Source organism: Lynx canadensis, chromosome B2, assembly GCF_007474595.2.
Source record: "Lynx canadensis isolate LIC74 chromosome B2, mLynCan4.pri.v2, whole genome shotgun sequence".
NCBI classification, from domain to species: Eukaryota; Metazoa; Chordata; class Mammalia; order Carnivora; family Felidae; genus Lynx; species Lynx canadensis.
Window position 1 is genome coordinate 91214656 of NC_044307.1, and position 21372 is coordinate 91236027.

A 21372-nucleotide genomic window follows, 5' to 3' on the forward strand; every position below is an offset into this window, starting at 1 on the left:
TTTCCCCACTTCCTCAGTTTCAACTGATGGCCTCAGCTTTTTAGTTTATAAAAAACTGAAGCAAACACAAGGGTAATTTCCTCATTATCCTACTACCCACCAGCTTCCTTACATCTATACTCCAATACTCTGTCTTTTCTCCCATTACAATGGATTAATTTGCTCTACTACCTAAGTCCAATTTTTCCACTTATTCCATTGATTCTTATTTCCCTTTTGTTTTAAGGATTGAGCTCTTTCCGATATCATTTTTTACCTCGCTCTAGGATCATTTTTATCCACATACAAATATGCTAGATCTTAAATTTAAAAAAGGAGGGGGGTGCCTGGGTGGCTCAGTCAGTTGAACATCCGACTCTTGATTTCAGCTCAGGTCATGATCCCAGGGTGGAGGGATGAAGCCCTGTGTTGGGCTCCACGCCTGCTTGAGATTCACTTTCTTTCTCTCCCTCTACCCCACTCACACGCTCTCTCTAAAATAAATTAAAGAGAAGAAAAAAAGAAATTGATTTTATATTCCTCCCCTCCACCAGCACCAAGTAAGAACGAGCTATATTTGCTGTCCCTACTTTCTTAAAACTCAGTTCTCTCTTGAGTCCTTTGAAATAAAATAAGGTGTTTGCCTCCTATCATTCCGTTGAAATTACTTATTAAAGACATCTAGGATTATTTACTTATTTATTTACATTTTAATTTACACCTAAGTTAGTTAGCATATAGTGCATCTAGGATCTTTATCTTATCAAGTTCAGGGAACAGTCTCTTGTCCACTCTGTATCAACAATCTTTTTTTAAACTTTTTTTTAAATGTTTATTTTTGAGAGAGAGAGAGAGAGAGAGAGAGAGAGAGAGAAAGAATGTGGATGGGGGAAGGGCAGAGAGAGAAGGAGACACAGAATCTGAAGCAGGCTCCAGGCTCTGATCTGTCAGCACAGAGCCCGATGTGGGGCTGGAACCCACAAACCATGAGATCATGACCTGAGCTGTAGTCGGATGCTCAACTGAGTCACCCAGGCGCCCCTCCGTATCAACCATCTTTAACTCAGTTAAACACCATCTCTTCTTGAGATCCTTTCTCCCCCTTGGCTTCCAGGACAGTGCACTCTCCTGAAGCCTTTCTTTCTACTTGTCATCCCGTGTTCTCAGTTGTCTTTGCTGACCCACCTTCTCCTCTTTCTCCTCAACCTCAACATGCCAAGTTCCCACAGTTCAATCCTCAGACCTCTTCTCCCTTTTAAAAAAAAAAAAACTTGAATTCTAGTATAGTTGACACACAGTGTTATATTAGCTTCAGGTGTACCATACAGTGATTCAACACTTCCATACCTCCCCCGGTACTCATCACAGATGCACACCTTAATCTTCATCCCTTATGTCACCCATCCCCCACCCGCCTCCCTCTAGTAACCATTAGTTTGTTCTCAATAGTTAAGAGCCTGTTTCTTGGTTTGTCTCCCCCTCCACTGTTCATTTGTTTTGTTTTTTAAATTTCACATGAGTGAGATCATATGGTATTTGTCCTTCTCTGTTTGACTTATTTCGCTTAGCATTATACTCTCTAGCTCACAGACTTTTTAATACTCATCCCACCCAGATTCAACCAACCCCATGGCTGAAATTCTGAATACCATCCATATGCCAGTTACCAGCAACTCCCCCCCCCCACCGCCCCCGCCAAATAAACACAGACACCACTTTTTACTCAGTCTTCTTCACCTCAGTAAATGGTATTCTCTTCACCGAGTTGTTCAGGCCAAAAACCTAGCATCATCTTTATTTCCTCTGTTTACCTCTAATTAATCCATCAATTTCTGTTGGTTCTATTTTCAAAACATCCTGAGTCTAACCACTATTCATCATTTCAACTCTCACCATTCTATCCAAGCCATTTTCTCTCTTCTTGACTTTCTGTAAAAATCATTTCTCTCCTAAGTGGCCAGAGAGGTTTCAGAACAAAAAATATCATATCACTCTTTTGATCAAAACCCCTCAATGGCTTCTCTGAACGTTACGACAAAATCCAAGCTCTCTAGCAAGACCACAGATGACCTAGCCCTTGGGTGCCATGCTTCCCCAAAGCTTGCTCCACTTCATCCCCACTGGCTTCCCTGATGTTCTCTGAATGTGGCAAATGAGTCCTGCTTCATGACCTGTGCATATGCTATTCCTTCTGCCTAGAATTTCTTCCCCAAGGCTTTCTCATGAGTTGGTCCTTCATGTCACTCAGTTCTCTGTTCAGATATCTCCTCAGGAAAGCTTCCCTTAACTGTCCTATCTAGAGCAGCCTTCTCTAGTTACCTCTAGACACTTGCCTTAGTTTTAAAAAACCTCATTTAGATCCACTTTGCTATATTACATGTTTATTTACTTGTTTACCAAGAAGCATGTTTACCACTATGAATATAAGGTCTATGAGTACTGGAACTTCATCAGCCTAGTCTACTGCTATGTTCTCCATGCCTGGAGCATAGTCTGTACATAACAAATATTTTTTTTAAAATTTTTTTTAATGTTTATCTATTTTTGAGACAGAGAGAGACAGAGCATGAACAGGGGAGGGTCAGAGAGAGAGGGAGACACAGAATCTGAAGCAGGCTCCAGGCTCTTAGCTGTCAGCACAGAGCCCGACGCGGGGCTCGAACTCACGGACCGTGAGATCATGACCTGAGCCGAAGTCGGACGCTTATCCGACTGAGCCACCCAGGCGCCCCTGTACATAGCAAATATTATCACTAAATACAATAATAGCTTATGTTTACTGAGTACTGTGAATAAGCAAAGGACTGTTCTGTGCTTTACCTATATTAACTAATTTAATCTTCCAATAATTCCATGAGGTGCCTATAGTGGTGTTATTAAAAAGTCACAGTTATGAATCATTCTGTACTTGGACTATTGGCTGTTTCCTTTTAAACAGAAGGACTATACAAAGAATTACTTAGAAGGATTAATGGATCAGAAACTGTCTTGTGAGAAAATAATCAGGAGATATAAATCTCCATATAGACTAAATAATGGCTAATATATGAGGGCTGGTGGTGGCCTGATAACAACCAATAAAGTGGGTAAACAATGCTATTTATTAAGTATAAAGAGGGGCGCCTGGGTGGCTCAGTTGGTTAAGCGTCTGACTTCGGCTCAGGTCATGATCTCGCGGTTTGTGAGTTGGAGCCCCACATCGAGCTCTGTGCTGACAGCTCGGAGCCTGGGGCTTGCTTTGGATTCTGTGTCTCCCTCTCCCTCTGCCCCTCCCTTGCTCATGCTCTGACTCTCTCTGTCTTTCAATAATAAGTAAACGTCAAAAATTTTTTTTATTAAGTATGAAGAAATATAGCCAGTAATAACAACAAATTAAGGAAGGGTAATTGTATTGTTTTCATTAAAAGCCCCCTAAACGTAGTATTATTTGTAAAACAAGAGATGGCTACATAAAATGACTTGTTTTTATTTTTTTTTATTTTTTATTTTTTTTAATTTTTTTTTTCAACGTTTATTTATTTTTGGGACAGAGAGAGACAGAGCATGAACGGGGGAGGGGCAGAGAGAGAGGGAGACACAGAATCGGAAACAGGTTCCAGGCTCCGAGCCATCAGCCCAGAGCCCGACGCGGGGCTCGAACTCACGGACCGCGATCGTGACCTGGCTGAAGTCGGACGCTTAACCGACTGCGCCACCCAGGCGCCCCAAATGACTTGTTTTTAAACATATATAAGGTAAAAATAGAGAGGGAGGCAAACCATAAGAGACTCTTAAGTACAGAGAACAAACTGAAGGGTTGCTGGAGAGGGGGGTGGGAGTGGGGAGATGGGTTAAATGGGCAATGGGCCTTAAGGAGGGCACTTTTCAGAATGAACACTCAGCGTCATAGGTAGGAGATGAATCACTGGGTTCTATTCCTGAAGCCAAGATTGTACTTTACATTAACTAACTTGAATTTAAATATAAATAAACAAATAAATGAAAGAAAGAAAGAAAGAGAGAAAGAAAGAAAAGAAAGGTATACTTTAGTACACTTTACAATAGAGAATTTATAAAAGCTTTATCCCAAATTGTGTTACAGCTTTTTAAAAATATGTATTTTTTTTTTTTAATTTTTTTTTTCAACGTTTATTTATTTTTGGGACAGAGAGAGACAGAGCATGAATGGGGGAGGGGCAGAGAGAGAGGGAGATACAGAATCGGAAACAGGCTCCAGGCTCTGAGCCATCAGCCCAGAGCCCGACGCGGGGCTCGAACTCACGGACCGCGAGATCGTGACCTGGCTGAAGTCGGACGCTTAACCGACTGCGCCACCCAGGTGCCCCCAAAATATGTATTTTTAATCACATAGTGATTCTACTGTTGTTCTTGTTGTTGTTTTTTACATTATTACATAATGAAAAAGCTTGGCATGTTAGTTATTACATAATGAAAATTAAGTTAATCTAAAAGGTCCAAGGAATAAGTTTATGATTATTTTTTTTCCTTTTAAAATTCCCTGTTTCTAAAATAATGTAATATTGTAGACTCTGATTATACCAACTGGGGGCTGGAAAAGAAATTAGGATGTTTAGTTTTTCTTTTGTCCTGTTATACAGAAGTGATGCTGAAATACATTGAGTTGGCTTTAAGCATTGGAAATAATCACACTTATTTACCTACTTGGCAGCTCTGTGAGAATAAAAGGCAGTATAATATATTTTTAGCTGACACAATGTTTTGGCATTATTGGTACTGGGAAGATATTTAGGGCAGGAACCATGAACCTTTTGGAATACTTCTGATCACTGTTATTAATTGAGGAAGGAGCTAGTATTGATTTCTGAGCTGTTTCACCTGCTAGGACAATAGGACCCTAACAAAAATTTTAGAGTACTAAAACTTTATTGGGATAAAATTAGAAACATTTTAAGCAGAAACTAATTTCTGGCATGTGAAAACTATATTTCAAAATATTTTATCCAATGTTAAAGTTTCCACTTATTTTCCACTTATTTTTAAAGTTTAAACAATGCTCTGTTTACTCATAGAATGAAGTGACAAATGGTTAGAATTTAGGGAAGAGATTTTATTCCAGGAAGCTCATACTTTTCAATGTTTTTTTTAAATTTCCTTAATGTGATAGTATGTGTACTGACAATTCTAAACAGTTATGATATCTGATATCATTAAGTTAAGCAGTTTTTGTTTACCAATGATAAACAAAATATTTTCAAAACAAAATTAATGATGATTTCCTTTGCCAAATGACTCATGGTAGGGTTCCCTGAAAAGCAAACTACCCTGGAGTTTTATAAATATAACTTAATTTATATGACACCATCCAAGAATATACTTGTAATTTAAAAATGTCTAAATGTAGATTCCCTTTGCAAATACTTATATATACCCCATGACTTACATACCTTCCAAACATAGAGCAGGCTAGTAACTCTGACTTTTGGGGAGAACAATGTCAGCAGTTCTGCTACCCTGAATGTCATAAGTAGGACTAAATACTTCTCATGCACAGGCAAAGCCATATTAAGCAGCAACAGACAAAGAGACATGAATTCAGCATAAGCCTATCCTTTTCTTTTCATTAGGCTCTACGGGCTCTAGAACAAGTCTTCTTAAAAGATAGGGGTCTGTCTTCTATTTCTTTGATATTCCCCAAAGTCACTGAATACTGGATACAGTACTTAGCAAATCTTGACAAATGCTGACAAGTCAAAATATTTTTATAGATAGCTTAGGCTGAGAAGGTTAATGTGTATCTGTTCATGTAAGTACATTTGTGCTCTGTAAGTTTAAATAAAAGGGGAAAATGAGATGCAAGCAGGGGAAAAAGAAAAGTATAAAATATCAAAAGGGTAAAAAAGGCATTTAAAAGGTGGGTGGGAGATATGAATTCTAATATCAACTTAACCCTTTTCCTATTAGGAATTGGGTTTTTATATTGTTTTTCAATACTGATTGTATTCATCTTGTGCAAGACTGGGTCTTTGTTCTTCAAAAAATGAGAAAGTTAAACTAGGTGATAATGAAAGAAATATTAAAGCTATTCATATTTTGATATCTAAAATAATTTATTAAAATTTTTTGAATGTTCATTTAATTTTAAGGGAGAGAGAGAGAGAGAGAGAGAGAGAGAGAGAGAGAGAGAGAGACAGAACACAAGTGGGGGAGAGGCAGAGAGAGAGGGAGACAGAATCTGAAGCAGGCTCCAGGCTCTGAGCTATCAGCACAGAGCCTGATGCGGGGCTTGAATCCATGAACTGTGAGATCATGACCTGAGCCGAAGTCAGATGGTTAACTGACTGAGCTACCTGGGTGCCCCTAAAAATAATTTCTTAATTAAAAACTCTACTTAATCATCAATGATTAGATTCCTAATACTTGCCAGCTGTCATTCTGTAGGGCATTTTAGGAAGCCAAAAATTAAAAAAAAAAAAAATTTAAAACAGGACAAATTTCAGGTAATATCATAAATTCATTTTACACTCATCAGAACATAGCTTAAAAATCTTTAAGGTAACCTATTCAAGCACAGGAGATATATTTGAGACTGAGGTCTTTTCCCAGGAAAATGTTTCACTTTTCTCTGTGCTGAGGACAGCTTATACATGCAGAAAGCTAGGAAGAAACTGAGAAATAATGGAGAAGAGGGAAAGTCTCAAGGGAAAGAGAACAAGAGTAGAAAGATAACTTTTTTCAAGACATTTGCCATCTGTGCCTCTCTAAAAGATGCCAGGCAGCTCCCCAGCCTGAGGGTTAGGGAAGCTCTCCTCACAAACCCTGGAAGATATCCCATTAGGTTTCCCCACCAGGAAGATAAAGAGAAGCAGATGGGATTCTGCAATTGTCAGGAGGTTATTTGGAAATGGAAGGCCACGAGGTTGGTGGTGTTCACTGTTACTCAGTTAACCTCTCCTTCCTTTCATTCTTCCTTTAATGAACTCTTTAATTTTACATGCTGGGTCCCCTACTAATGCTATTCATATCTGGCTTGGCCTTTTCATTTATTTTGTCTTAAATTTCTCTCTTCTTTAAAAAAATATTTCTTATTCTTCCAATTACATGTTTGAGAAAGATATATCTGCAATTTTCTACTAAAAGATTTGTAGTTGTACCCAAACAGGAGAAAATTCAAACATTAAAAATGCTATATTACTAAAAATATTCTATATATAGGCAAAGAATCTGTGTGCTTTTAAAGACAGCAGTACAGAGACCTGCCAAACCTGGAAATTTATTGATATATAAAAATCTTATCGCTCTGGTACTTTTCTAAATTTGGAATGGTTCTATTTTATATTAACACATGAAATCCACACTTTTAGTTAATATCCAAGGCTCTGTGGAAAAAAAAAGAATTTCACAACTTTTCAGATTGGATATTTGATATATAATCTCATGCTTCTCTGTAGTCACAAGAACCATAACAACTGAGTGTATCTTTAAAAAAATTTATTGAAAATTCTCGACACAGAATACATTTGGGGCATATTCTGCTTTCTTTCAAAGCTATTAATACTATGGCAAGCATATTCGTAAATCTGTTCAAATAAATTTTCCCTAACTTTGAAATCTTTTCATTTCTATTATGGTTTTAAAATAGGCTACCTCCTGAAAGTCCACTGAACATATCAAATCATGACCTTGTTTTTCTACTCTAGACTTGGGCTTTCGGTGCCAACATCATTAAGAGATTCTTTAAATTACTTTTTAAATGTCCTTTTCCCTCTGGATTTTCACTTATATCTAATTAGACTACTTACTCCATGCCATGTAATCCCTGTTGCCAAAACTGCTAAATGCTTCAATAAGTAGGAGGAGGGCATCAATGGAGCAAGACAGATGTAATGTCACTGGTTAACAATAGAAGTGTGAAGCAGCTGCCTTAATTATGAAGCTTATTAATTCATGGTGTTAAAAAAAACTTGGCAAGAGTGTTTACAAAATATCTAAACTTTCCAAACAGCATCATATCGTTTAAAACTTAAAATATGTGTTTTCAATAAGGGATACTGAAATAATTATTTTGTCACAGTAATTAACATCTGCATTTAACACCTATAATTCTAAGTTAAAAGGCCACACATAATTTTAAAAGTAACTCTGCTTCTTAATTGACTTTAAAAGTATATACCCTTATAATTTAATGCTTCAAAATTTAATGCTTCAAAAATTTTTTACACTTGAAATTAAAAACACTGGATGAGGATAAACTATGTCTAGGAGAGGAAGTAAGGTATAGGGAAAGAGTTCTAAAGAGCTACTTTCTATAGAACCTGGAAAAACTTAACCTCATTAAATTTCAATTTCATTATCTGTAAGTTAACATTCACCACAAAGCACTGTTTGATGACTACAAATAATGTATATAAAATGCCTGGCATGTAGTAGGTGCTCAATAAAAGGCAATACTGTTTTTTAATGGGTGTATTGGAAAGACAAAATTTAAATAAATGGTTTACTATTATAGAATAAGACTAGTGAAAAGAAATAGTCTCAGTACAATCTTTGGCCTTACACCTAGAATATTTAACTATCATTTAAAGATAATGACACCTAAAAATGTAAGCTTAGAAACATTTTAATTTCTTAGGAAGACAAGGAAGTGGAAACAGAAGTCTCAAAAGAGGTGTTACTAAGAAAAACAACAACAACAAAACAACATTAGTGGAAGTGTACTTGCCTCTTCAGTGTTGACTGAAACAAGGGCTTATATATAATGAAGTAATAACAAATAGGAATTAGTATCTGAAAGTTTAGCACACTGCCATGTTTAAAAAAAAAACAAAACTCCTCATTATATTCTGAGGAAAAAATATATTCCAAGTATCTAGTGGGCCAAGGCAGAACTTCTAATTGAAAAAGTTACTGTGTTATTATTGATCTAAAGAGGGCTTCTGTTCATACAGTTCACGATTGTAATTTCAGTTACACGGATTCAAAGCCTTTGCCTTTCTAAACTGAAATGTCCTAATCACATATCTTCCATCATTTGAGTACTCACTTGGGCCCAAACTTGCTCCATGATGTTTTTGTGATGTGGGACCAGGAAAAATATATATAGCAAATATACAGCATAGGAATGATTAACATGAAGGAATATACTCTATCCTGTTCTGTTTTTAGAGACTCTTGGACGATGAGCAACATTTTGCTCATTCTTAGAGCATCACACTGACCTGATGACCTCAGTGAGTAGCAACACCCAAGTATCTTTCATACTTTATTACCATGGTCCATAGTTTATGTGTTAATATTCTCTCTCTCTCTCTCTCTCTCACTCACACACACACACACACACACACACACACACACACACATACACGTTTGTCAGTAATGTTCTATCTCCTGCCCTTATAAAGAGCCTCACACATTCTAGGTACAAAATAAAAATTTTTTAAAGAATCAATATATGATCTGTGGATAGAAATATGACTGAGAGAATTTAATATGGACCAATGAGAGAGTAAGATGTTATGGATAAAATAAACAAATTATGCATACTTCATTTTATGCTTAAGATATTTGTTAAGACAATTTCATTTAGCTTGGCTCTTTAATATCTGAAAGAATTCAGTTTTCATCTTTAAACTCAGATATTTCCTGTTTCCTCCATTGTTTGGTCAAAAGGTTGAAACTGTCAATATAATACCATTCTGAAAAATACAGGTCTGACCCCAACCATTATATGGATAGAAGAAAAGAACAACAACAACAACAACAACAACAACAACAACAACAACAAAATAGAATTTAGACGACAGGGTATAAATGAACTTTATGGGTTTGTTTTGTTTTAATATGAGATTTATTGTCAAATTGGTTTCCAGTTTTGTTTTGTTCTTTACCAAACCTGACAATCTTCTCCTATGAACACTGCAAGAGGGAAGTCTGTAGGGCCGAAAACACTATACGAGGCAACAGGTCATGAAATGACCTGATTAAATGCTTTCTCTTTTACTTTTGAAAGAAAATACACTTTCTGGTAAATATTATTAAGGCAACAAAATTTATCTCTACTTAAAAAGAAATTCAAAAAAGTTGATAGTGATATAAACAATGACTAGATAAAGAGTAGGAATTGCAATTCACTTAAGGAAAAACAACTATGGCTAACTGTGAGATTCTAAATACATATCTTCTCTAAAGGAAAAAAGGACTAAAACAGTTATCAGTTATCCGTCATGAATACATAAGATCAGGAGATCATCATTTGAAACTATGTTTGATGTTAAGTGAAGAGAAATAATAGATTTATGTATCTTTAAATGCCTGGTGAAAATGAATCAGTGTCTTAACATTCTTTTTTCCTTCTATGGTTGGTTACCTTTTAGTTTTTTTTTTTTTTTTTTTGTCTGTGCCAAGAATAACCAATCACATTGCAACATATTTAGAAAACCTCAAGGAAAATCTTAATGAACACAATTTCTACACTACCATTAATACCAAAGGAAACAAAACAAAAATCAATACATTATGTAACCTACGATATAATGAGAAAATTTCATTCACTGACAAATTGATGAAGTATTAGAGTAAGTTCAAAGTAATACACAAGAGAATAGAAGCTTTTCAGTTATGATCACTGGACTACTAAAATTCTTTTTCACAATAATTAATAAATTAATTTTTAAAAGTTTAAAGATGACTTTAGAAACATCAATGGCTATCTTTGTAAAAGGAGATGCTGGTAGTGAATATCTAATACTGCTTTTTTCAAAAATATAATGTAACATTATTAAGTATTTTAATAACAAAAACGATAATGAAAATAGGCCTTTGAAACACTAACACCACTCATATTGCTTTTCTTTGCCCTGTTGTGTTTATCATCCTGTTCTCTATAGCTCCTGTCTGGCGGCTCTTTTCTCCTTGTTTCAAAACCACAAGGAGATTAATATGCATTTGGGGAGGTGAGAGTAAAGATAATGAGGCTATGTGAGTCATTTAGGAATCTTCAGTGTGGTAACAAAAAAACCCCCCAAAAAACCCACTTTTCAGTGAAAGAACGAATTCTAGAAACTACACTGTAATTACTTCAAATACAATCTTGCTTTACTATTTAATGTTTCTTTGTTAGTTACACATATGCTCTCCAGTGAATGGAGCGGAATACCTATACAAGAAATTAACAAAACAGTGGTACCTGCAGATCTTGTCAATGTTGAGTCCTACAGTTCTAATTCCTCAGTATCCTTTTTCAAAAAGCAGTCTCACTGAGATACTACAAATTTAGATGCTATCTAGCACAGGCTGAGTTTGCTAGACTAAACACCACAGGATGAAGAGATTACATTACTGTTGCTGTGGAAATTATTAAGGGGTACACCAAACAATATGTATATAAATATACTGTTGAGTTTGTCTTACATATATTTGCAGATGATTTGTTTTGTTTAGTTATCACAAGAGTTGATTTTATTTTAATGAAAATAAACCAGGAGATCAGGGTAACAGATTTTAGGCAGTATAATAGTGGAAAGAAAGAAGCTGCTGAAATGGTGTGGACAGACCTCTTATTCTGATCAATGCCATTTCAGAGAAGACTGGAGAGGATAACAGTTTAATTCTTTTCTTACTAGGTATATTTTGGGGTCTCTTTTAGTGGGGTAGAGGGGGATACACAGTATAACAGGCATATGGTTTTCACAAACCTTTATAAACAATGTGCATCCAGTATTTTTTTTTTAATTAATTAATTTATTTTGAGAGAGAGTGAGAGGGAACAACTGGGAGAGGGGCAGAGAGAGAGAATCCCAAGCATGATCCAGGCTGAGTTTGCTTCAGGGCTTGATCTCTGGACTGTGAGATTGTGACCTGAACTGAAATCAAGAGTCGGAGGCTTCAATGACTGAGCCACCCAGGTGCCCCCAGTCTTTTTCTTCATGGATTAGAACAAATATTGTTATAATGTCTATACTACCAAAAGCAATCTACATATTTAATGCAGTCCCTATCAGAATGCCACCAGCATCTTTCACAGAGCTAGAACAAACAATCCTAAAGTATGTATGGAACCACAAGACCCTGAATGGCCAAAGCAATCTTGGAAAGGCAAAGCAAAGCTAGAAGCATCACAATTCTGGACCTTGAGCTATATTACAAAGTTGTGGTCACCAAGACAGCATGATGATAACACAAAAATCAGACACATAGATCGATGAAACAGAATAGAAAACCCAGAAATGGACCCACAACTCTATGGTCAACTAATCTTCAACAAATTAGGAAACAATATCCAATGGGAAAAAGTCTCTTCAAAAAATGGTGTTGGGAAACTGGACAGCAACATGCAGAAGAATGAAACTGGACCACTTTCTTACACCATACACAAAAACAAATTCAGAATGACTGAAAGACCTAAGGGTGTGACAGAAAACAAGCAAAATTCTAGAGGAGAATATAGGCAGCAACCTCTTTGACCTCAGCTGCGGCAACTTTTTACTAGACATGTCTCCAGAGACCAGGGAAACAAAAGCAAAATGAACTATTGGGATTTCATCAAGATAAAAAGCTTCTGCAAATCAAAAGAAACAATCAACAGAACTAAAAGGCAGCCTATGGAATGGGAGAAGATATTTGCAAATGATATATCTGATAAAGGGTTACTATGCAAAATGTGCATCCAGAGTTAACATGCACTCCCCACCTCAGTATTTTCCACATCAGTGTGTGTGTGTGTGTGTGTGTGTGTGTGTGTGTGTGTGTCATGAGAAGCAGCATAGGACAGTGGTTAAGAACCCACACTTGGTTGCTAGACTGCAAACTATTCACTTGCTGTGCAACCAATGGGATATTATCAATCTCAAATTAGTGATTATTGTCAGGATTAAATGTGTTTATCAATGTAAAGTTCCTAGAGTGGTGCTTGGCACATGAAAAGTGCTCAAAGGTGTTAGCTATTACATGTGTTCCCAAAGTAGACATGTACTTTTAAAATATTAGATTAGGTAAATACACCAAGGTAGGTAAATATGAAAGGAAAATTATATTCTTAAATCTAACAGATACTAGTTTAAGATGCTTGCCCAAATTAATTAACCATTATTTTACTGTCTTCTACCCAGATAAATCCTATTTTTATGAGTCTCCAATTGGGAAATAATAAAAACCTCATTCTTAGGAATCTAAAAACAATTCTTATTTTTTTAATTTTTCCTTCAGAAATGAATTCTTAATTTTATAAACTTTTTAAAGTTTGTTTATTTATTTATTTATCTAGAGAAGAGGGAAGGAGGGAGCAGAGGAGGGGCAGAGAGAAGGAGGGAGAATCTTACACAGGTTCCATGCTGTCAGTGCAGAGCCCAAAGAAGGGTGTGAACTCATGAACTGTGAGATCGTGACTTGCTCCAAGATCAAGAGTCAGATGCTCAACTGACTGAGCCACCTAGGTGTTCCTAAACTTTTTTTTTTTTTGATAGCTGCCTTGTATACTTTAATTCTCTACTCTTTTCTATAGAGCAAACAACAGAAAACTGATGAATACAGGATCCATCCATTTAGTAACAAATTATTTCCTGACTCACTACAATGTATGTGGCCTTATGCTGCACAAAAAATCCACACACTAGTTTCTCAAAGGAAAAACACTGAAAAATTGGAAACTGTGAATGGGATATTGAAGCCTATTGAGAATGGCAAGCAATAGGAAGAAAAAAGCTAATAAGTGAACTATCTCAGAATCAGTGAATGTATAAGAGAAGGACCTTAGAGACATTATACAGTCGAATGGTTCTTAACTCTTTAAAACAACACCAATGTACTGGAGGGGTAAGATGACATAAGGTATTCTTTGTAGCATGTATCTTTTTTTTTTTAATGTTTATTTATTTCTGGGGGGGGGGAGGGAGGGAGGGAGGGAGGGGCAAAGAGAGAGGGAGACACAGAATCAGAAGCAGACTCCAGGCTCTGAGCTGTCAGCACAGAGCCTGACATGGGGCTCAAACCCATGAACCACGAGATCATGACCTGAACTGAAGAAGGATGCTTAACTGACTGAGCCACCCAGGCACCCCAATTTTGTAACATATATCTTGACTAATGTGCTAACAAAGTTTTGTGGGAAATTATTATATTTAAATTCAACAAAGACAAAAAATGCATATATAGTATGCCAAAAGGAAGATGGAGAAAATACTCCTAATAGTAACTAAGTTCAATATTAAATTTAGTTTTCAGCTTCTTGGCCAAAAAGCAAAAATAAGCACAATATAGTTTTTTGTTTTTTTTTTTGTTTTTTTGTTTTTTTTTACCATGTGATAAATCTAGTTGTATTTTTTTTTTTTTTTTGCAAGGAGAAAGGGGAAGGAGTTGAACAGCTTTTCTGACATTAATTCTAAGAGAACTTAATCATGTGTTTTTATGTAAAGAAACCTCAGAAATATCATGAATTCAAGAAGAATGACTCAATAAGCAATAAGAAAAGCTTTCAATTATAATTCAAAGAAGTTATTATATTGAAGGACAGGGTGATCACCTGACTGCTAGCCTAGCATATACCTATTATCCTGACTTACATATTAACAGTGACTCATTCCATTTTCAGAAGTATCCAAGTTTGGAAAATAAATTACATGAGAAACTTGGTCCAAATATGTTGCTCTGTAGCGATCTTGTCTGGTAGAAGAAAAGACTTCATAAATGATTTCTACCAAATTTCTAGAGGCCCTGGATGGCAACCATTTAAGACCCAAATTAAAAGAGAATGTATGAAATAATACACGATACAATCTCTTTGTATTAAAAAGCAATGTAATAATGTCATGAAACTTACACTCAGAATTGAAAGCAATTCTTCAGTACCACATTCAGGTTTCAAACGCTCTTTGAACATTTTAACTGTTTGGTGCTTCAAATAGTAGTAAGAGGCAATGCGGCCATATGTCAGAGGTTCAATGCTCCGATTATCCTATTTCAAAAAGAAAGATAAAATGACAAATAAAAAGTACAATCGAAACACATACATTCATAAAACTAATAGTTCTTACTGCAGGTTGCCATTGCAACAATTTTGTTAAAATGTTTAGTTACCATGAGAAGCAAAAGCCCTACTGTTAAAAAGCTGGGCAATCTTTTCATTTAGAATGTATATGACTCAGTCATACCTCTCCAATTTCAATACAGTAGGAAAGTTCCAATTCAACCAGAGACTTCTCAACCAGACTGGACAGAAATTTATTCACAGAATCATGGCTCACATCACTCAAATTGTAGTAGCTAGAAAACAAGCAAGGTCATTATCACTTCAATTTTCCCTCATTCTCGTCTTTTCAGAATTTCAAAGAACAATTACATGCACAGCAAATCAAGGAAGTAAAACAACTGCAACAGCCAGTTTCATCTTACAGGTCAAAATTCCCACACTAAGATTGGTTGACTCCGATGAACAATGGTAATAACTATGGAAGATAAGCAGATAAAATTCAGCATCACATTAAACAGACACTTACTTTCTAGAAACAGAAGCAAATCATATATAAATATATAACTCCCTTTTATATATAAAAACCCATCCTCAGTAACTTTATAAAACTCAAAGCACTATTGATTTGAGTAGTAGATGAATTCTTTTAGGAAATTTAGTCATTGATTGTTCTTCAAATGCCTAATGACTACATGTCACCCTAAATACGGGGAAAGACATCATCAAGCTAACAAGAAAGCATCTGAACTACGCTTCTATAGACAAAAGCCACACAGGTTCAGCGCTGTATATTTTCTAAGTAAAAAGCCTAAGGACATGCAATTCATCTGAATGCTCTTCCCTCTAATTCCAAAGGTTCTTGGCAAATCCCTAAGATTACTAGGAATCTGTGCCTGGGAACAGATCCAAAGGGTGACAGAATGCCCCTACATCATAGCAGATCTCTAATTCTTGGTGGGTGAATCCTGCACCCCGGTCAGCATAGAGAGTTATATCTCCTCTCTCCATCCAAATCAAGTAACAGGAGTGTAAAGCGGCCTCAGAACAGACTTTCATCTGTACAGACTGAAGCCCAGAACAAGGGTTGTACACCTGCACAGGACTAGAAAGGGGATATTCATAGTCTGGAAAGAAAGTGTTAACAATCTCAAATGGGAGAGGCCTGACGGAAACCACAAGTGATCAATATGGTGACTTTTTTTTTCTTTCTTCAAAGGGAAAGATTTGAGGTCAGTATACTGCAAAAATTCATTTAAAAATACACAAAGCAGGACTTAAATGATGGCAGGATATACTTTCAGCAGAAAGAGAAGATTAAACAAAAAGCTAGGTACACCAATATGAGAGTCTCCACTAAGTAAGGATTAATAATAGACTATTTACGAAACTCTGTAAATCATAATTACTCGCTGAAGATTTTAATTTTCACAAATGAGAAATAGTTACTTTCAATCTTAGTCTGCAGAGAAATTACTGCCTTTCCTGGAAAAGTTGATGTCATAGACCAAAATAAAGCAATATTTATCAATGTACAGATAAGTATTGAAACCAGTGCTATTGTTAATTTAAACAAAATGTACAAAGTTTTTTTTTTAATGTTCAGTTACTCATTTTGAGAGAGACAGCAAGATCATGCTGTCTACATGAGTTTTTATGCAATTAAAATTACAGAAGGAAGGCTTTATGAAAACAGCATTACCATGAAAAAAAAAAGTTAAAATACCATTTTTGTCTAAAAATTTCCTAGGCCATTTGAAAACGTAAAGTCTCATATTCCCCTACAAATATTAACTAATGACAACTTTACCATTTTTATGCTTTAACAAATTTAGTATGTTTACAAATAATATTTAAAATCATCTTTGAAAAAGACTTTCCTTCAAAAATTATAAATTCTTTTGAACAATATTTATTTTGGTCACTGTTTTATTTAGTTACAGGGTATATTTTGATGGGCTAATATCCTTTCTAATGTTTTTCTAAGTCTACTGGGAAATTTTTAAGACTGATTTGTAGCTTCTATCCAGATAAAGAACAGTTAGGGTAAACATTTCTTAAACATTTAAAATAAGTTGCAAAAAAGAAAAAAAAAAACCTAAAATCATGTCTCTAAGACTACAACAAATTATTTGATGATCATATTATTAACAATCTTATTTGATAAAAATTAACACAATTTTTAGAATAACTTTAAAAACTTCCATTGATATTTTCTCTTAATATGGTTGTTCTTTTCTAATGTGCTCACCAACATCTCATATTGACTTGCCTAAGAAATGCAAAACTTCAACTTAAGTAATTGAATTGACATTTAATTTACTCAATATCAACACTTTTATCCTTATGATTTCTGAGGATAATCTGGAATTTAAAAAAAATCCTAAATTTTTTTTTCAGGTATTCTGGCATATGTAAATGATAACTTTTTAAAATTTATTTTTAGAAAGTGATAACTATTTAAAAAATAGAAAGTGCTGGTTAAAATACAAGAGTAGGAAATTCTCAATCATTAAAAAGTTGTCTTCTGTGGTGCCCGGGTGGCTCAGTCGGTTAAAAGTCCAACTTTGGCCCAGGTCACCATCTCACGGTTCGTGGGTTTGAGCCCCGCAGTGGGCTCTGTGCTGACAGCTCAGAGCCTGGAGCCTGCTTCGGACTATGTGTCTCCCTCTCTTTCTGCCCTTCCCCTGCTTGTGTTCTCTTTCTCAAAAATAAATAAACATTTAAAAAAAAAATTTAAAAGTTGTCTTCTAAACACCCAACACAAATACTAAAATGCATATTTTTGTTGTGATATAACTTTACTAATTAAACTATTATTCTTTGCTAACAATTGATCTAAGGTTACTTAAACCACTTAAAAATCCTTATAAAAGTAAGATTTGCTACATCTCAATTAGATATATAATTTAACAAGACACTGTAAAATGAACAAACTGTAAATGAAATTATTGTTTAGGTCACATAAAATTTTAGGAGATAATATATTCTGACACTTTCCTGGGAATAAAGAATGGAGTTTATATTTACATGATCTTCATTAGCATTATAGGGCCTTTGCTTCTATAGCATGAACTTTTTAGTCACTGGGTAATTTCTAGCCTAAATAATTATAAGTATTTAAACATTATATATCATTAATTTCAATAATCTCTTTACTAACTTGAAAAGCAAGCAACAGCTAAGTTAAAGGTCTGTTTTCATGTTGCACTCTCCACAGTACAAAATTTATAATTTACTGGTTACTAAAACAGAAATATTACACAACTGTTTAATTATAGATAAAGGATACAATGTAGTTTCATGCTCTCTGCATTGGATCATGAAGTCATTATCTTCTCTCTGCCATAAACAGACAGCCTACCTTTTTGTCAGCATGCTATTTCATTTATTTCACAGAGAAACCCAGTTTCACAATAATTGACTTGTCAGAAGCTCTAATTTATGAGGCTGAGCTCTGTAAGATTTCTCTATATTGGACTCAACCTGCACACAAGCAGGGTTGAATATTTACAATGCTGTTAACAGGTGCTGAGTTGTTTAATGATTCTAATAGCCAGAAGCGTACTGAGAAAGCCAGCGGGATCACAATTACAGGCTGTTTGAACACAACAATTACTAGTCCCCTGGGAGGTGTGAAAGTCAAAGGCAGTTGGATACTGACAGCATCTAGCACATGGGCTAGACAAGCTAACTTCTATTAGCAGTCCATTGGGAAAAAGTCGTAACAAACCTCTCCCTCTCATAAAAATTTACAAAGTTCATTAAATTTAAACAATCCCAAAGTAAAACAACTTAAAAAAATTAGCTTTAAGAGCTCTTGTCAAAGGACAAACAGGAATACCACACATGAAACCTCAAGTTCTGTTTTTCCAACCTCAGGAAGGATAAAATTTTGCCAGTTGAGAATGAAAGAGATTTTATTGTAATCTAAAACATAGATAAAGTTACACCAAACAGTCTGGATTTAATGTGAATAGTGGCAGCCATTTCCTGTTTAGTTATTGTAAACCTGGCCAGAGATCTTGCTGGGAAATTTTTCATCAGTATTGAAATGCTGCTGCTATAACTGTCAGTACTGGGAAGTCATTTGTAACGGCACCATGTTTTTTTATGTTCAGATTATGCAGCAGTAATAATGACACAAATAATGAAAGTGGTTGCAGGGACAGCTGAAACTACCACAACATTTTTTGCCCCAGAAATATTTAAAAGCTTCCTCGGGGGAAAACAGAGAGTGATATTGAACATACAAATTGAATCCAGAACTCAATTTGGAATATATTATATTTCATGATGCACCAGTACATGTGTTTATGTACATTTGAAGTAACTAATGTAATTGTGTCTACGTATATATTTATACATGTAAATGTATCTTCATATGCATGTGCATGTGTTTGCATACATATGCATCTCTCACTCTCTCTCTCTCACACACACACACACACACACACACACACACACACACACACTATAAACATACAGAGAACAATCCAGGAACAGTGGCAGAATCTTTGTCAACATAAGTTCCACTTTTGGTGGTGGTGTGGTGGGGGTTCTTTATAGTTGTATGATTAAATGAAGCGGGTTGGGGAATTGGGTCATATTTATTATCTATGTATGACTGTATTTTGAAAGCACTCTTTGTCTTGTCTATTTTAAATAAACCTTATTATCTTTTTTAACATACACATGCGCATATATATATATATATATATATATATATGTAGTCCTCTCCCACTAAACCAAAAGTAAAATCTCAATTTATGACAGTTAATATATTAAGATATATTAAAACTACATATAATATAAGCCCTTCATTTGAGACAATGATTTTAGCCTTCTTAAAACTTTTAACAGATTGGGGCACTTGGGTGGCTCAGTTGGTTGAGTGTCTGACTCCTGGTTTCAGCTCAGGTCATGATCTCAGTTTCGTGAGTATGAGCCCCATGTCAGGCTCTGCGCTGGCAGGAGGGAGCCTGCTTGGGATTCTCTCTCATTCTCTCTCTCTCTCTCTCTCTCTCTCTCTCTCTCTCCGTGCCTTTCCCCTACTTGCACTGTCTCTGTCTCTCTCAAAATAATAAACTTAAAAAAAAAAACAACCTTTAACATCTAAAAATAAGTACGAAAAATCTACCAATTTCCAGAACTCTTGCGCCTTTCTTTGCTTCCAGATCACAGAAAAGGGGAGTTTAACACAGACAATAAAAAGATACAATCAAGGACCAATCACAAAGAAAATTGTAGAACCTCACTATAGCAGACTAAATAAAATACATGTCATTAAAATTGATTTAGGCACATGTTTCCATTTTTATCCAGATGTAAAGGTATAGATATTAAAATGGACAATTTTTTTTTTTTGGTATCAAATGAACAAAAGAGTTATACATCCAAAATTTGTGTAGTATGGTTTCTATAAAGAACACATTTTCCAGCGTAACACTGGAAAGAGAAGTGGAGAAGGGGTATGGATATTTGGGTTCTGGACCTGGTAACGAGCCTGGTAATGGAGATTGTAGCCCCTGGAGCCAGAGTGCCTGAATTCCAGCACTGCCTCTGCCACTCAGGAGCTGTGTACTTAGGGACAAGTTGCTCAATCTACCTGTGCTTCAGCTTCTTCACCTATAAAATGGGGATCATGACTAAATGAGTTAGGCTCTCAAAACAACGTCTCAAATACAGTAGATAACAAATAATAATAGTGTATACTTGTGTTTGTCACTATTAATTTTGATTTTTACTTTTATAAATTCCTTTCTCATATTTGTGTTTTATTAATGTTCATCTAGTTCCTAGAGATTGTAGAGGCTGCTTTTAGGTAACCAACTTGAACAATGGGAACCCGAGTAAGGTAGAAGGGCCCACATTGGCCTCAGCCTCCTGGCTGAATATAAACAGGCCCATTAGGCAACTCACCTCAGATTATCTTAAGCTATAGCTGACCAATGGGTTACTTACAGCAGGACACAGATACCAAAAAAGGAAAATTCCATACATTTTCATACCTCCTCACCTTCTCCCTTTAACTACAGCCCCCTACCATTGCCTCATGGCAGTCTCTCCCTTACTGTCCTGCCCACTCTTTCCTTAATGGTGTGCTCAATAAGCTTCTATCTCCGTTGTTCTGACTTGGGTGAATTATTTCACCACCCGGGCTTCCAGCTCCTACCCAATCAAGTTGACCCACATTTGGTGGCCCCCATATGATTGGGAGGCACCACATTTGAAAGCCCACGTGGGGAGCTTTTATGCCCTCCCCCCCACAGAGATGAATGCTTAGTTTGTTTTCAAGCATTCATGCTATATTGTAGATACTCTAAAGATATGAATATTCCTTGGTATTGTGCTTTGACTAAAATTCATTGACTTTGTTATATAATACTTTTATTTTTATATATCTCTAGTCTATAACTTTAAGCAAACTTTTCACCTTTCACTAGAATAAGAGTAATTAAATCCCAAGCAGGTAG

General features: G+C 35.6%; 1 protein-coding gene across 1 annotated transcript in view; it reads right to left on the bottom strand.

Moving 5' to 3' along the window:
• The window catches only part of ASCC3 (activating signal cointegrator 1 complex subunit 3), a 362261-nt gene that overhangs the window by 71653 nt on the left and 269236 nt on the right, over window positions 1-21372 (bottom strand). The window contains 2 exon segments of the mRNA XM_030317096.1: window positions 14750-14884; window positions 15081-15192. Coding sequence (XP_030172956.1) covers window positions 14750-14884; window positions 15081-15192 — 247 coding nt within the window.